The 15,908-nt window shown below is 38.3% G+C and overlaps 1 protein-coding gene and 1 long non-coding RNA gene across 3 annotated transcripts in view; both read left to right on the plus strand.

Annotated features, from left to right (window-relative positions):
• Positions 1 to 6,770, plus strand: part of ror2 (receptor tyrosine kinase-like orphan receptor 2) — a 38,310-nt gene extending 31,540 nt beyond the window's left edge. Inside the window, exons 8-9 of the mRNA XM_082541136.1 lie at positions 3,946 to 4,151; positions 4,285 to 6,770. Of these exons, the coding sequence (XP_082397262.1) occupies positions 3,946 to 4,151; positions 4,285 to 5,745 (1,667 nt within the window). The 3' untranslated portion in view covers positions 5,746 to 6,770. The remainder of the gene's footprint in view (positions 1 to 3,945; positions 4,152 to 4,284) is intronic.
• Positions 1 to 15,908, plus strand: part of LOC309711596 — a 224,505-nt gene that overhangs the window by 143,679 nt on the left and 64,918 nt on the right. The gene's annotated exons all lie outside the window — the stretch shown is intronic.

Genomic DNA, 15,908 nt, shown 5'->3' on the forward strand with positions numbered 1-15,908 from the left:
ATCATTGTCATCAACATCTTTATGCTTTTAAGATATTTGTACAGTTTAACTAATTGTTGTATGTCATCTTGTTTCATTGACATTTGGAGCTGTCAATGAAGCAATCTTGTACAAAGCAGTCAAAATGTATACTAGACCTTTGAATGATATGCCTTAAAAAATGATGTATAATGTAAACAGAACTGGTCTTAGCACAGAACCCTGTGGTACTCATAATTAAACTTTGTGTGTGAAGAGGACTCCCCATTTACATTAATAAATTGGGAGTCCATTAGGTAGATGTGATCCTTGGCTCATTAAAAGTAATGGGGCTCAAGTTCTGTGTAGTTGAGCAGGCATCAAATGGGTCACTGAGTCACATAATCCCTCACAGGTCCCAAGAAGGACACAGTCAAATGCCTTCCGCAAGTCCACAAAGCACATGTACACTGGTTGAGCAAAGTCCCATGCACCCTATTATAGAGTGGCTAAAGAACTAGTCTAGGGCTCCTCGGCCGAGGGGAAAACTGAACTGTTCCTCCAGAAATTGAAAGATGATTTCCCCCTATTATACCTTTGTGTATACCTTATCAGGGTGGCCGAATAGCACAATCTCTCTATGACTTGAGCACAGCCTCCTCCTTTTTAAAGATGGTAACCAACAATCCAGATGTCCCGCCCAGGGCTTTAACAAACTTACTTAAGAAAATCTCATACACCCCTTTGGGCCCATGCCACCAGGGAGTTTTTTTTGTTTGTTTTTTAACCTCCCTTATTGACCTTCCCTCCAGTGATGAGCAAGGCATCCCCTTGTCCTCAAACTTTCCTCTAGAGAAGTTTTGAATGTAGGATTAAAGAGATGAGTATTCCTTGGCTATATCCTCAGTTTGTCTGTGGAAAATCCATATTCCATATTCCCATCCCCTCCTAAGTCACCCCTACTAAGACGGTTTACCAGAATTGTTTAGAGGCCAACAAAATGTTTGTTTCTGCTAGTCCCACAGGAGTCCCACAGGCTAGCCAAGCCTGATAGGATGACGTCTTCTCCTTAATGGCTCTTTTCATCTTCTGTGTCCACCATCTCGTTCGGGGATTATCACGTTCTAAATCTTTTAATCTAGAAGCAGGCAGTTGTCATTCACAGGAAGGCAAGCAGCTAAGCAAACAAATCCAGCAAGGGCAGGCAAAAGCAAAATCCCCCAAAAATATTTACAGGAATTAGCCCACTGACATGGGCAATGTTGTGAAATGGAAGGTGCTGTGGTATCATTAGTTTTTTTTTTTGTAAACAAAACAAAAAACATGGGTTTTGATATTGCATCATTTGAGATTTTTTTCCATGAATCTCATTTTGACAGGTACACTTTTCAGGTATTTCAGAAATACTTAAATACTTTTTTAATGTTTATTCACACAATATTTGAAATATTACAATTATTCTACAAAACAGATATTTTCTCAGATTATGTTTAAAGCTATAACAAAAGAACGTATGATTAAGAAAAATAATACAAAACATTGATCGTCACGACTAGAAATCTGCAGCATTTTTTCTGCAATGTAGACCCCATCAAGAAAACCCAGTTTTAAAGCCGAAGATTTCAAAGGCATGTTCTTAACCATCCACAATGCTTTCCTATTAATCTGTTATACAATATTGCATACCTTTTATTATAATTTTCTTTAAAAAAAAAAATCATCCTATTGAGCAGCACACATCATTCTTAAGAAAAGGGAAAAGCAGTTTTCATAGTCAATTGAGTAAACTTGATTTTCAAAAAAATATATATATAACATGTGCTTTTGATGCTGCCAGTTGGTCACTAGGTGAAACAAATAAGCACAACTTCTGGCTGCAGAGCTCCATTCACTGTGGATTCAGGCTCCGCTACAATAGTTCATCTAGATCAGGGATGTCAACTATAAGGACCGGGGGCCGGCATAGACTCTAATCTGGCCCTCTGAACAATTTATATTTTTGGACAGCTTTTCCTCCTGACAAAGACCTCACCCACAGCCAGCCACTATACACCAAAGTAGTGAAGTAATAGATAAACAATTAAATGACAGAAAAGCTCCTGTTTTTCACTGTCTACTATAGAAATTTTGGTTTTATAAATATGGGACAGTCTGGGCAGTGAACTACCAGAACTCGTTCTGTAATTTTACACATTTATCATATCAAGAAACTCAGTTGTACTTCTTTAGCCTATATTAAGAAATCTCAGGGATTAAATGTGTAGTTAAGCATCTTTATGTTGACAGAAAGTGGAGTTTCACCCATCTGGCCCACTTCAAGGTTCAAGGTTCTTTATTTGTCACATGCATAGTTATACAAGTATAACACACAGTGAAATGTAGCCACACACAGTGAAATGTAGCCATACAACGCCACACATCTAAGGTTGATAAGTTTATATTTTTATTCATTTAGAAATCCAGAAATACTGTTCATAAAGAGACTAGCAAAAAAAAAACATTAAAGAACTGATTTGGGTAGGTACTTCCATCTATGGTTATTGGTAAAATTATTGTTCATTGTTTTGAAAATTAGTGAACAAATGCTGATAAGTAACTTTTTGCAATTGTGGAACAAGTACGTCACTAAATCCCATGCTTAATTAAAAGCAATAATGCTACAGTATATGTTGTACATTTTGTAAATAAAAGTACAAAGGTTTTGCATTACAATATACTTTAAATTCTATATAAGAATCTGCACAACTGAGAACTAATTCACTGTAGCCAAATTACACCATCATTTATTAGCTCATTTGTATTTTATGCTAATCTAATTCTGATAAATGGAGTTCACAGTGAAATATTTGCCTTTTGTATAGTATATCTTTTCATGAATAAATAAAAAATTTATAAGAAAGATTTGCTCTGTGATTCACATCAGTAACTTGTTTTCTCGATTAAAGTAAAGTTTGCCAGTCTGCATATAGCTGTTGTTTCTATTGTACTGATTTATCACTGACTTCACTTTGATGTTATTTGCAGTTACATGTGTCCGCTGCAGGCTGAGCAAAAACGTTTTTTTGGCAGGTTTAAATGTCTCTATTATTATCATTTCTAAGTACCTGGGTAGTTTTCCTTTTTTAAACTAGAATTTAATTTTCTGCTGACCCTTGAAATGTTGGAAAAATACATTAGAAATTATTTTCAGAACAGACTATTTAGCTAAGAACAGCTTCTAACTTTACTTGCTTCCACTCTAAAAGAAAGATTTTTGATCTAATCAAACAAAAGAGTGTCTGTTTCACACATTCACTGAGGGACAGAGATGCAATAAACTGTTCCTATTCTACTGCAGCACCTTTTGTTCACACAGGTCATTTTTAACACAATTTGACATTCACACACAATCAACTGGTAACACTAAACTACGCTGCACACATGGTGACAAAAGATCATTATATATAACTGCCCTATTAGCTATCATGTGCCTGGAGAGATTTGGACATGAGATTTACCACCATCACGTAGCTTTTCACATTACTCTGGCAAAATGCCAATACCCACAAAAACTAACCCCAGTTTTGGGGAAACACACATTTGTTACTTACCCTTTCAATACATGAGTACAGTACAGTCTTAAAGACTTCTTAGTGATAGTTGTCAGTATTTCCCGTGCTGCACAGCAAACAATAACTTTTGATATCTAATTCGGCACACTTTATTTTCCAAATTGTAAACAAATGCGGTGTAAAACAGCGCTGATGTTGCTGCCATGGTGAAGTGTCCATCATAACCAATCATATTAGGACACTCCTCCTTCCTTTGGGCTCCACCTCCAGACATTTAAAAGTCAGTTGCAGCTACCTGCAGCAGCATGCGTAAAGCAGACACTTCCACGTGTGTTCAGAGTTCCGCGCACCAGAAATTTAACTGCGCGAGTGGCAGTGAATATAAAATAATTTTCATTTTGTATATAATTTGACCTTGTTTCTGTTATTATTTCAGAGCCACAAGAAAACCCCAGGAAGGAGATCCTGTTTATTTTAATACCTTCAGTTGCCATCCCTTTGGTTATCGCTTGCCTCTTCTTTCTGGTTTGCTTGTGTCGCAATAAACATAAGGCTTCAAATGACACACCACCTCGTTCCCAGCTCAGCAGCTCACCCTCCCAGGACACGGAGCTGTCGCCCCTGAATCATCAAAAACAACAGGTAGCAATAATAATAACAAGGTAACATTAAATATGGTCACAGTAAATGTGATTTACATACATATGTGTAAGTATTGTTGAATTCTGGTGGCCAGAGTCTTTGGTGACATGTATTTATTGTTTCATGGCTGCAGGCGAAGCTGCGTGAGATTAACATGTCAGCAGTGCGATTTATGGAGGGGCTCGGTGAGGACCGGTTTGGCAAGGTGTACAAGGGCCACCTATATGGCACAGTACCTGGTGAGCAGACCCAAGTGGTGGCCATAAAAACTTTAAAGGACAAGGTAGATTCTGCTCTTTGTGAGGAATTTCACCATGAAGCTATGGTCCGTTTCCATCTGCAGCACCCAAACATTGTTTGTTTGCTTGGCGTGGTCACCAAAGAGCAGCCAATGAGCATGATTTTCACCTATTCCAGCCTTGGTGACTTGCATGAGTATCTGGTAATGCGCTCCCCTAACTCCGATGTTGGCAGCTCAGATGATGACAAGACAATCAAATCCACTCTAGAGCAAGCTGATTTTATTCATGTTATCACCCAGATTGCTTCTGGAATGGAGTACCTTTCCAGCCAGCAGATAGTCCATAAAGACCTTGCTGCTCGAAACATTCTTGTGTTTGAAAAACTCGGTATCAAAATCCTGGATCTTGGGCTATTCAGAGATGTTTACTCTGCTGATTACTACAGTCTCATGGGAACAAGTCCTTTCCCTATTCGTTGGATGTCCCCAGAAGCTATTAAGCATGGCAAATTCTCCACCGACTCTGACATCTGGTCTTATGGAGTGTTGCTGTGGGAGATATTCAGTTATGGTCTTCAGCCATATTGTGGCTACTCTAACCAGGATGTAATTGACATGGTGCGCAGCCACCAGTTACTGCCCTGTCCAGATGACTGCCCGGCCTGGATTTACAACCTTATGCTGGAGTGTTGGAGTGAAGTCCCAGCCCGGAGAACTCGCTTCAAAGACATCCATGCACGTCTGCGCTCCTGGGAGAGCCTGTCCAACTATAATGGCTCTGCTCAGGTGTCTGGCACTAGCAATAATACTACCCAGACCAGCTCTCTTAGCACCAGCCCTGTTAGCAACCTTAGCATAAATACAACAAGTGCATCAAGATACACCAGCCCTAAAAAGAGCTCACCATTCCATCAGCCCCAATTCATGCCAATAAAGGGTCAACTACATCGGCCAATGGTGCCCCCACAGCTCTACATCCCTGTCAATGGATATCACCCAATTCCAGCTTACCCATACCTGCAGAACTTTTACCCCATGCAAATACCGATGGCAATGCCACACCAGCAGATCCACCACCCACAACAAATGGTTACCAAATCAGGTTCTCAGCATAGTGGCAGTGGATCCACATCTACAGGATATGTGACCACTGTCCCTTCCAACACTTCTGCCACAGAGAGAACAGCAATGGTAAATGAGGACTCTAAGACCAACGATGAAGAATTGGCTGATGGGGCATCAGAGGAAGAACTGAACCAAAACCAGGACTTGGCAGTGCCAGAAACAGAATTACTAGGTGAAAGTGAGGCTCCTCAGACTGAAGAATTGGCGATCCACTTGTCTGACACATAACTGAAGGACAGTAGATCTGAAATAATATGCCAGCTGTGCTATTTTTGCCCAAAATTCTATGAACACATTGAATGAAGGGAGCCATTTTTCCACAACCGTGAATAAATGTCTTTGTATATAATGTCCCATGTTTGTATCTCTCAAACCCCTGTGATGAAGTAAAATGAATTGTGCTATTCCTCTTTTTTTAAATGTTGCCATTTGGAAGAAATGATATTCTTTCAGTTGCTGTGCAACATAAAACTTGTTCTTAACTTTAGAAAAGTATTTTAGAGTTTTTCTTACAATGGTAGATTGTTTACCTTCTCTAATGCTCACGGTGTTACCAGATTTTTAATTTTCACGTGCCAGTGAGACAGTTTGTGTGGAGTGTAATATGGATGATGATCTTGCCATCAGTGCCACCATTAATTCTTGGATGCCATACCTTCGACTTACTCATGGAAACTGATTGTTAAACGAAGGCTGAGATGATTCCTAAATGACTTTGTTCATTGAAATGAAAAAATGGATATTTGATAACTCAGAAGTGAAAAGGTTCTACTGTGCTGAACAAGTGTTTCGCAACTCTTGTACCCCCAATTTTTATGCTTGCTTTTTTTTATGTTATTATTGTATTGTCTGTGAATGCAGAACAACAGTTTATGGTGTATAGAACTGATTCAGAATTGATTTTTCTTTCATTAAAATGGTTTCGTATAACACACATTTCCATCCATCAAAACAATAAAGGTTTACACCCTTATTTTGATCATTTTCAGGCCAGAGACAGTTTTTATTCCTCACGACACGTGTTCCATGAATTTGGTACTGTTAACATGAACTTTTATACCCAGCTGAATAGATCTGTAATTTATTACTTTGGTTTGATTTTTTTTTTTTAGTTTTCTTTCTTTTTTCTTTTTTTTTTTTACAGGAAAAGATGGATAAGCTTGGTGTTAGTCCTTTCCACCAAGTTTGCTTTGTTAAAGCTGTTTTCTGCTTCCAGTATGTGAATATCAAATAAAGTCTTATGGATCAAATTATGCCAGTCTTTCATCACATGGATCACTTGTTTGTTTTTTATTTTGTCATCCCACATTCAAAGTTCAAACACTACAGATTTTAGACACTTTAGACCTAAAATTAATGTATATTTATTAGTCAAAAACATTCATTTGTGCTAGTAAACGTATAACTAGTGTAACAACCTGAAAGTCTCCATGTGGCAGTGAGAACAATGAGCTTAACAAGTAAGGTCCAGTTATTTGTTTTAACAAACATTTCAGGCACATCCTCTAGTCTATTTGTAGGATTGTTGGCTGTCCACTCAAGAAGTTCAGAATACAAAAAGCAGAATAAGAGATTTTTGACTACCCGACTTCTGTCTGTATTAAGAGTGGCCTTTGGTGTCTTATTTCAGTTGCTGCACATGTCAATTGATTTTGTAACACCAAGACTTTAATATTTGAGACTGCTATTAAGCAGGTCAAAAATGAAATTTCATGCTCATCTGAGGCTACATATATACAAACCCGATTTACTTCACACCACATCATTTTTCATATGTAGGAAAAGGTAAGTTCATCAGATGAAACTTAAAGGATCTTTGGCTCACGTCTTCATCTGGATCAGCGGTCCCCAACCCCCGGTCCGTGAGTCCTTTGGTACCGGGCCACGAGAGTTGAGGCTCAGGTGTGAAATGTCAAGTCAATGAAAGTAGAAAAATGTTTTAATATATATTAATTTTATAGTATTTTGTAAACGTAAACAGGGGTGGCCATTTTTGGCCACGAACAAGCTGAGAGGGAGTTTTTTTGTTTTTCTGTTACTGCACAAAAAAAAACAAAGATACATAAAACTCATTGATACTTTTAATTATTGCTATGCATCTAACCTCCATCATGGTTAGAAAATAATTCAGTTTGCATGTTTTATTTGGAAAAAAATTGGGGTTTTGTGATTTTTTCCATTTATGAGTTCCTAGGATTATGTGATCTAACTGGTATTTAAAGGGTTAGAATTCTGAATTTGAATGAAATTTTGATTTTCATGAACAGCACTGATGCTAATCTAAAAAATCAAGTAAAAAAAAGTGGAAATTTTTCTTAATATATATGAATTTTATAGCATTTTGTAGTTGTAAACAAGGGGTGGCCATTTTTGGCCACGAACAAGCTGAGAGGGAGTTTTCATGTTTTTGCTCTCTCTGCACAAAAATAACAATGCATTATAATCAGTGTTGATGTGAATCAATTACATGACCCATACTCTACTATTAATAATACAAGAAATTTCAGTAGCAACTCAATTATATAAAATTGCAAGATTTGAGGTTGTCTTCCAGCTAGTCGCAGTGGACAAACAAACTGGTGTTTAAAGGGTTAAAAATGTAAAAAGTAATAATTATTTTATATTTATGAAAAGAACTGAAGTTACTTAAAAGCTTTATGCAGATAAAATGGCAAAATAAACATGAAAATAACAGACCTAATCTGTTGGTGGCCACGAACAAGCTGAAAGGGTAGTGATTTTGAACAAAGGCAAGGCAAGGCAAATTTATTTGTATAGCACAATTCAACAACAAGGTGATTCAAAGTGCTTTACAGAGACATTAGAAACAAAAACAAATAAAAAGTATGATTTAAAATTGATTAAAACAAGCAAACAAACAAACTAACTAAACACACACATTTCACACCTGTTCGCGCGATCTGAACCCTTATCGTAAGGGGAGCTACCAGTCCTTCTGTGGACGAGCTACTTTCTATTTTAAATTCCCTGAATTTAAAATACTCTCTAGACCCAGTCTAGACCCAGCTGGGGAGCTACCCAGAGCTCTAACCCACTTAACAAACAAACAAACAAACAAAGCAGTATGTAAAATCAAAACAGATAAAATCAGAACAGTAGATAAAATCAGTAGTTAATGTAAGTTTTGAAATTTAAGCTTAACTAATTAACAAACAAACAAAACAGTATATAAAATCAAAACAGATAAAATCAGAAATAGATAAGATCAGTAGTTAATGTAAGTTGAGAAACTGCTTTTTCAATGATCTTACTTAAAAACGGGAGATTTGAGATCGGCCTGTAGTTGTTCATTTGTGTCTTGTCAAGATTGTCCTTTTTCAGTATAGGTTTGATTACAGCAGTTTTTAGTGGTTCTGGAAACACACCTGACATTAAGGAAAAGTCGACGATCTGTAACAGGTCTGACTCTAAAGTCTTTGAGACCTTTTTGAAAAAACTTGTTGGCAGGACATCTAAACAGCAAGAGGAGGAGTTCAGTTGACCTAAGATGTCCTCCAGGTCTTTGCTGTTAATCGGGTGAAACTCTTTGATGGTGTTTAAACAGTTTTTCAGTGGACACAGTACATATCCTGGATCTGCTGTTGATGTACCAACTGCTTGTCTAATCTTTTGGATTTTGTCTGTGAAGAATTTGGCAAAGTCATTGCAGGCCATGGTTGAATGAAGTTCAGCTGCCACTGGCACAGGAGGGTTTGTTAGCCTGTCAACTGTAGAAAATAAGACCCGAGCATTATGGCTGTTTTTAGTGATGATGTCAGAGAAGTAGGACCTTCTTGCACTCCTCAGTTGTAAATTATAATTGTGAAGTTTCTCTTTATAGATGTCATAGTGAACCTGGAGGTTTGTTTTTCTCCATCTGCGCTCAGCTTTCCTACACTCTCTTTTTTCATTTTTCACTAGTGTGGAGTTTCTCCATGGAGACTTTTTCCTTCCAGAGATAACCTTCACCTTAATGGGGGCAATAGTGTCCATTACATTTAACAGTTTTGCCTTAAAGCTATTGACGAGCTCATTGACTGAACCTTTGGACAGGTCAGGTGTTAATGGGAAGACCTGGTTAAAGATCTCACTACTGTCTTCAGTTATACACCGTTTTGTGATCACTGCTGTTGATATATTTGTGTGGGCTGAGATTTTACTTTCAAAGAAAACACAGTAATGATCAGATAAGCCCACATCAGACACAGCAATGTTTGAAATGCTCAGGCTTGGAGATCAGTAGGTCAAGAGTGTGTCCTCTATTATGTGTGGCCTCTGTTACATGCTGAGTCAGCCCAAAGTTGCCCAGAGTGTTACTCAGGTCTTTAGTCCCTTTGTCCTGAGGGTTGTCCACATGGATGTTAAAATCCCCAACAATAATTACACAGTCGAAATCAACACAGATCACAGACAGCAGTTCACTGAGGTCATTAATGAATCATTTCAATGTAAGCAGCTGTCTCCTGGAAGTTTTCAGTCTTTTGAATATGTGGCTTTACAGCTGAAGGCCCCATCCAAAGTTGTGTTTGTTAATGTTTACAGGCCTCCCAAATGCTGCACAGACTTTTTTAAATAAGACAGCATCCCCTCCTCCTCACCCTGGACTCACTGATAAAACTGTAGTTAGGAAGCCAGAAGATTGCATGACGTCGTCATTGGAAATAAGCGCAAACATTCCCACTCATTTTTCTTTCAACACATGATGAGGGGAGAGCGCGAACGCAGTCCCCACTACCAGAAATTATGTAGTCGAGATTCCCACATTTGGGGAATTCGCAGGCTGTCAGCAAAGCCAGAGTGCAATGGCTGAGCCTCGGCCTGAGAGAACCACCTTCGTGATCATGGTATCTCTCCTACCAGGTAAGTATGAATTCTTTAGCTCACATATGGGGCAGTCTTTCACACACAAACCCTGCACACTCACGGTGCTCACAATCTCAAAATCAACACAAACACAGCCTGTAGGAAGCTGGGACTACACACTATTTATATATACACATGAAGCAGTTTCCAACAGAGCCCCATAAGGTTATTTAGCTTTACAAATACCGGGAGAATTTCCCATCATGCATTGCTGTATCTGCGCAACAAGAGCTAGCTGAAAGATAACTTTTTTTCATCCATTTAACCTCCTTAAATCCACCAACAAACCACCAGAAGTTCAGCTAACTCAAAGGTAAAGCACGCTGCTAAACGAGTTTGTCTGATACTCGGGAAAAAGAGGATAAACGCAAAAGTTTTCTAGTTGAAGCACAGTCACTTCCGGTCTTTTCGTTAACTGCTGCTAGGCAACCAACAGTTTCCCGCTACGGTCTCGGAGTATGAACAGTGTTGCTCACGAAAACACGTCTGTGAACATGTCCGTGTGCAACAAACAACCAGAAAACAATCCAAATAAAAACACTAAAAATTTACTCATTAACAACGACTGAATTCACTCAGAGCAACTTTTTGCTTTGGCGGGAGTTTATTACCTGCTAAAGATGGCAGGAAGTCTCAAATCACGCGGGTCCGGCGCACATACACGTCTGGATGGTACAGCATAACCAGGTTAAGACATCTCTAAAAAAATATATTTTTGAGTGTTTTTCAGTGTTTTTAATTATTTGTTTTAATTTTGTTTATTTTCCATTGTTCACTGTGGCCTGATAAACATTTTATCAAAATATATTTCATAAGGCCATCGCTAAATATTTACAAGAAATCAGGCATTATACAGTGTGTAAACTTCAGTGTGATTTGGATGCTCAGCAGAAAATGTAGCCAGATATCAGCTGGGTTTAGATACATTTCAGATAAGAAAACCTTTGTTAGTCCCAGAGTTGGGAAATTCAAATTGTTACTGCAGCAGAGTACACAAGGCAGGAACAAATGAACACACACAGCATACCTAACAGCAATAATGCTATGCAAAAATAGAAGAAATATAGACTAAGAAATAGATAAGTACTTATATATGTAAGTCTATTTATCTATATCCATAGCCATCTATCTATATATATCTACATACATACATATACTTATATATGATGTAATAATACAGATTACTATTAGAAGAAGAATGAAACACAAGAAAACCCCAGGAAGGAGATCCTGTTTATTTTAATACCTGCAGTTGCCATCCCATTGGTTATCGCTTGCCTCTTCTTTCTGGTTTGCTTGTGTCGCAATAAACATAAGGCTTCAAATGACACACCACCTCGTTCCCAGCTCAGCAGCTCACCCTCCCAGGACACGGAGCTGTCGCCCCCGAATCATCAAAAACAACAGGTAGCAATAATAATAACAAGGTAACATTAAATATGGTCACAGTAAATGTGATTTACATACATTTGTTTAAGTATTGTTGAATTCTGGTGGCCAGAGTCTTTGGTGACATGTATTTATTGTTTCATGGCTGCAGGCGAAGCTGCGTGAGATTAACATGTCAGCAGTGCGATTTATGGAGGGGCTCGGTGAGGACCGGTTTGGCAAGGTGTACAAGGGCCACCTATATGGCACAGTACCTGGTGAGCAGACCCAAGTGGTGGCCATAAAAACTTTAAAGGACAAGGTAGATTCTGCTCTTTGTGAGGAATTTCACCATGAAGCTATGGTCCGTTTCCATCTGCAGCACCCAAACATTGTTTGTTTGCTTGGCGTGGTCATTTCATAGTGCAGTGGTTGGGTGTTAATAGGTATTAACAGGTATTGCACACTGATATATGCAAAGACCCCAGTGTGTGAATATGTGGTGTACATTCATTGCTGTTGTGCAGTGTACAGTCTGACAGCAGCTGGAGGGAAAGGCCTCCAAAATGTCCACTTGGAACACGGCCTGTCACTGAAGGGTGACCTGTATGGGGTGGGAGCTGTTATCTGACAGGGATAACTACCTCCACTGGGTCAAGAGGACATCCCAGAACAGAGCTAGTTTTCTTGATGAACCTGTTCAGTTTCTTCCTATCCCCAGCAGACCACACCATAAAACATGGACAATACCACCACAGCGTCTGAGGTCTTCAGGAGCTCTCCCTGCTCCCTTCCAAAAGACTTCTCTGTTGCAAATACAACCGTCTTTATCCTTTTGTGTAGATGTACACTCTGTTGTTACTCCAGATCCGTTTATTAATCAGATCACTTATATGAGTCAGCTATCTTAATGCCCATTCTCTGGATGTTCACTGGTGTAGGTGGAGTCCACTACCTGCTCCTTGGTTTTCGGAGTGTTGATCTGGAAGTGGTTCTGCTGGCACCAGTTGACAAAGTCCTCAGTCAGTTCTCTGTATTCCCTGTTGTCCTGTTGTACACATCGAGGAGATGCTCTCATTGCCCACCCATTATTTTAAAATAGAGATAGCCTACATAGTTCATACATATGAGAGACCATTATGAGCCAATTAGGAGAAAGCATTAAATGAGCTGTGGGCCACTGCTGGCACTGTCATCACATTGGAGGGTCACTTTAGTGTTCAAGTAGTATAAAAACGTTTGTCTTTAAACAAGAAAAAACTCACTAATATTTCAGAAAATGTAGTGTTTTGTTTTAATTTTCAAATATTGTATAACAAGGCAAAACTGCAAATGTGAATGCAAATTCTTTTTCCTCAATCTTAATTAACTAAAACCTTTCATTGAATAAAAAAAGAATTGGCACTCAGACATGTGGCAGCACTTTGCTATAATTTTTGTTTTATTTAACAAAATAAAAATGCAGACATAAGTGTACATTTATGTCTACTAGTGAAAATTGTTTTCTTTACAAATAACTCTCACTGAACTAACACAGCCAATCCCTCAACATGGTTTTACTCTCTGCTCATATTGCCTTCATATTAAATCATTTTTTGCTTTTTATAGAAGTTATTTTCACATTGCACTCAACAACAAAATCCCCCGTAACAAAAACTAACTTCAAGGACCAAAATGCACAATATTTCCTCACGTCAACAGTACGGGTGGCAAGTAGGGGTGATGTGGGCCTCACGCAAGTCGGCCCCGGGCCGTGTGTTTCAGACCGCTGATTCACCTACTGTCACTATAGTGAAATTACTGTTTTTGTTTTGAAAGGTTACTAGTGGATGCTGGCAACCATCTTGGAAGAGAACAATACAATCTGTTGTAAGGCCTTCACTGGAAAATTGTGTATTTAGAATATAATACCAACATGTCATTTGAAGATAACATAGTATTTCAGTGACCAAATAGTATTTGGGTAAAAGTCACTGAATAGTGTTGGAATAAAGTGTGAAATTTGTGAAGAATTAAAATATCCAGGAGCTCAAATTGGATATTTTGTTTCAATCATATTTTATCAACACAAATTGCACAGGTTTATTGAATATGAATAACTTCACCTCAGTTGTTTAAGCTCCTGCCAAAGCAAAACATCTGTGTGCAACCAGTGTCCACTATTGAATTAAGTAAACCCAACATGTTCTTTTTTAGTGCATAATCACATTTAGTGAAATAAACTATTAAACCAGAATTACATATTAGGATTTAGCCAAGTGTTAGGATGTAATGCAGAGAAGTATTTCTAGTAGGCTTGTTTTGATATGCCTGTTTTCATTTTATTTTCTAAATTTTAAAGAAGGCTTTAGAAAGGTCAAAATAAATCTTCTGTAAGGGAGTATCAGCTATTCTAGTAGAATTTATTTTACCAATGCAAGGGTGCATTAGTACCTTGTAATACAACATATCTATTTCATAAAGGGCGAACACAAATGTCCAAAGAGACTTCCTGGCAGCTGCCATTTTAAGTATAACCTCTGGTACGGGCACGTTCAGTTTGCAGCAGCTATACAACAGTGGCCTCTAGAGGTGTTTACACACTATGACCAAATCAGACAATGCAACACAACACGCAGGTCGCCCCAATGAATTGATTAGGCTGGTAGCAGTGACTTGTTAACTTATCATTTATCAAGCATATCTCCCATGAATGATATGAAATAATTTAGAGACATAACATTGACTAAACAAAGTAGAAGCTGCAATCAGTTTTTAGGAAAGTGAGTTTAATAAGAGTAAAATAATGCAGTAATTTCTTAGATTTTATAATCCCTTTATAAATCATGTTGGCTACTGCCTATTTAGCAGTGCAACAAGAGCATTAGACAAACAAACAAATAAATAAACAGTCAGCAAAAACAAAAAAGTTAGTACCCAGGGATAAAAATGTTGAGTATGAAAGGGAAACCTAATGGACAGATGTGATGCCTGAACAGTGGTGGCTTTAAGTGATGTATCAACTTAAACATGCATCCACAGTCTATGTTACATAAGTACGATGATCGGTGGTGACGGCTGGCGCCACTTTGGAAGCAGAGACTGTTGGTTTGAAAGCCTTTAGTGTCTCCTTGTGGCGGGACTCTTATACTGTACTGTGAGATGTCGAGCAGTGACCCCCCCCTGTCACTCTGGCTCCTACCTCAAAGCACACTGTGCGCTGTCGATCTTATGTGCTGCACAATAATATTCAATATTTAGTATTTACTGTTATATTCACATAGATCATCGCGATGATGTTATTTATTATATTGCTCTCTTTTTTTTTGCTCGTTTTCTCTTTTTTCTTTCCTGACAGGTGATCCAGGTGATTGATATATGTATTTTTTTTGGCTGTTTGTTTTTCTTTTTTGTCCTTTATCACGTTCCTCTTCCCCGCTGTTTTTCCTTTCCTCTTTCTTTCTCCGTTTTCTTTCCCGCAGTCAAATCTGTCCCATGTTTAGCAAGTGAAAATAAAACAAAATAAACAACAAAAGCAAAGGTGAATCAAATAGATCATTAAGGCAAGGCTGGGATGGTCCATTTGGTAAAGTAAATCTGTTGGGCATCTTTCTTTGTCTTTCCACAATAATTCTGATGGCAAAAGAACCAAACGGGACAGGCAAAAAAAAGAAAAGAAGATGTCGAGCAGTGTCAGTAGTATGCTAGAAAGTGATACATTAACATTTCTGGGGTCACCATGAAGAGCTCACTTCCTTTCTTGCTCAGTGTGTAAAATGTGGTACTTAATGGATTGAAAAGAAAAAGGATGGCACCCTTGTAGTTCACACAGGTGGTGATGATTCAGGGTTTTAATTTGTAAGGTTTGAATTTTGAGCCATCATAAATTTTAAACCAGGAAAGTATAATATTTAACACATGATAAGTCAAAGCTAATATAGCTGCTCATATATAGCTACTTATAATTTGAAGAACTACCTACACCAATGAGTAGACTTCCCAGAATGGAAACAGCACTCTGTGTGTGGTTTGAGAAAACAGTCAAGTTGTTAAGAACTCTGACTGAGAAGAATCCGCCTGTGTACAGCAGCAGGCTGCCTTCCTAGAATTTGGATATCCCCCGTGCGCTCGTCTCTGCATTATGTGCATTACCTCTCTTGGAAAATTAAAACCACAGCAGC

The sequence above is a fragment of the Aulonocara stuartgranti genome, assembly GCF_965226115.1.
Source record: "Aulonocara stuartgranti genome assembly, chromosome: 7".
In the NCBI taxonomy this organism is placed as follows: Eukaryota; Metazoa; Chordata; class Actinopteri; order Cichliformes; family Cichlidae; genus Aulonocara; species Aulonocara stuartgranti.